Source organism: Lolium rigidum, chromosome 2, assembly GCF_022539505.1.
Source record: "Lolium rigidum isolate FL_2022 chromosome 2, APGP_CSIRO_Lrig_0.1, whole genome shotgun sequence".
NCBI lineage: Eukaryota > Viridiplantae > Streptophyta > Magnoliopsida > Poales > Poaceae > Lolium > Lolium rigidum.
In genome coordinates this window covers 286,281,148-286,282,738 of record NC_061509.1, presented here as the reverse complement: position 1 = coordinate 286,282,738, position 1,591 = coordinate 286,281,148, and the positions used below count along the sequence as shown (strand labels likewise).

Sequence of the window (1,591 nt, the reverse complement as noted above, 5' to 3'; positions counted from 1 at the left end):
AACGATCGTTCTTCTATTTATGTGACTAAGGAGTGACAGCTGATAAGACCCATTTAACGTTAAACCGCGTGAAGACCTTACCGAACGCGCTTCACCGAAGTGGGCTACGTTGGAGGCCCAAGTTTCCCAACACCAAGAACCCCAGTTTAGTTAGTTAACCCCACTCCTTGAAGTTACCAAACTGCCCCTGGCTTCTCTATATATTCCCGCCAAACCGCTCCTTCTCAGTTTACTCCAAGTCCGCCAAACCACCAGGCAACTACCAAAACCGCCGCCCTCAAACTCTCAAACCAACTGCTCTCTGAACTCAGCAATTCTAATGGCGACGGCAGCTACCAGTCGGCCAAGCGGCCCGGTCCTCTCGATTCCCAACTATCGCTCAGCCTCCCCCAACCGCTTCAAGCTCCCCGCCGCCGTTGGCGCCCGCTCGCCGGGCAAGTCCGTCCGCGCCTCCTCACCGTCGGCCGCCAGGAGCCGTCAGTCCTGCATGTGCTCCCCGACGAACCACCCCGGCTCGTTCCGCTGCAGCCGCCATAGGGAGCGCAAGCAGGAGGCTCCTGGATGCCACGGCCACAGCAAGCCCGCCTCCCCGCCTTCGCCGGCGCCCCTCGCCAGCGGTGTCGCCAGCGGCACCTGCAGGCTGGGCGCCAAACGCACGGGCAGCGCGCTGGTGCGGCTCGGCGGCTCCGTGGAGAAAGGTTCGTGGGCGCGCAGGGCGCTCGCTCCGTCCCCGCAGTCGCCGCATCGGAGGCGAGCAGCCGGCGGGTTCTGCCCCCGGCCCAGCCGCCTCTCAGCCGTCTCCTTCGCCGGGGAGCGTACTGGCGACAACCGGCAGTGAACAGACCAACCAACTCCGTCGACTTGCCATAGCGAGATACTACTGTAGTACATACTGAGCTTAGTAGGAAAGAATTGCAGAGAATTTCCCCTAATAATTCACCGGGATCTTCCGTCTGCTGTAAGTAATTAGCCGGTGGCAAACTGGAATTTTTGATCCAGCCGTTCATCCTCCCCGTCCCCGATGTGTATAAAGGTTTTGGATATATACATGAGTGAGAAATGGAGACATTTGGATACATGCATCTCAGGCTTATCCGCCATGGATGATTGTTGCTACTCCAACTACTTTCTGTTTCTGGGGTGTGGCGACGTCCCTCCCGCCGCCCCTGTTTCTGTTTAGGATAAGCTCGATCTGCGCCAGTTCAGTGACCGGTGGCGTCTCGCCGTCACGCGACGACAACCGTGCCCCCACCCCCGATCAGGCTACCAACTGGGAGAACAGGGGATGCAATTTTCATGATGCAACTGAGATCAGCGGAAGATTTGTACTCTTTACTGTTTGATATTTTTACTGTAAGATTGAAGTGATGAACTGAACCTGGACAGCAGATTATTTTTGTGTTCGAGCTCGTGATATTTTGACTGGGTTTTTGTTGGATCCATGGTGTTTTTACTGTTGGACGGTGGAGAGGTTGGGATTCCCCCGCCGCCGCCGTGCGCCTCACCGAGCCCGCCACCGCTCGCCTCGCCTCCGTGCCCACCGGCAGCCACGCGCGCCTCGCCGAGCCCATCTGTCGCCGTGGCGCGCCGT

The 1,591-nt window shown here is 58.4% G+C and overlaps 1 protein-coding gene across 1 annotated transcript; it reads left to right on the top strand.

The window, feature by feature from the left end:
• Positions 1–247: 247 nt before the first annotated feature.
• On the top strand, positions 248–1,076 carry LOC124689023. Its single transcript, XM_047222625.1, has one exon. The coding sequence runs from the start codon at positions 320–322 to the stop codon at positions 836–838; it is 519 nt and encodes a 172-aa protein (XP_047078581.1). The 5' UTR covers positions 248–319; the 3' UTR covers positions 839–1,076.
• Positions 1,077–1,591: the final 515 nt, after the last annotated feature.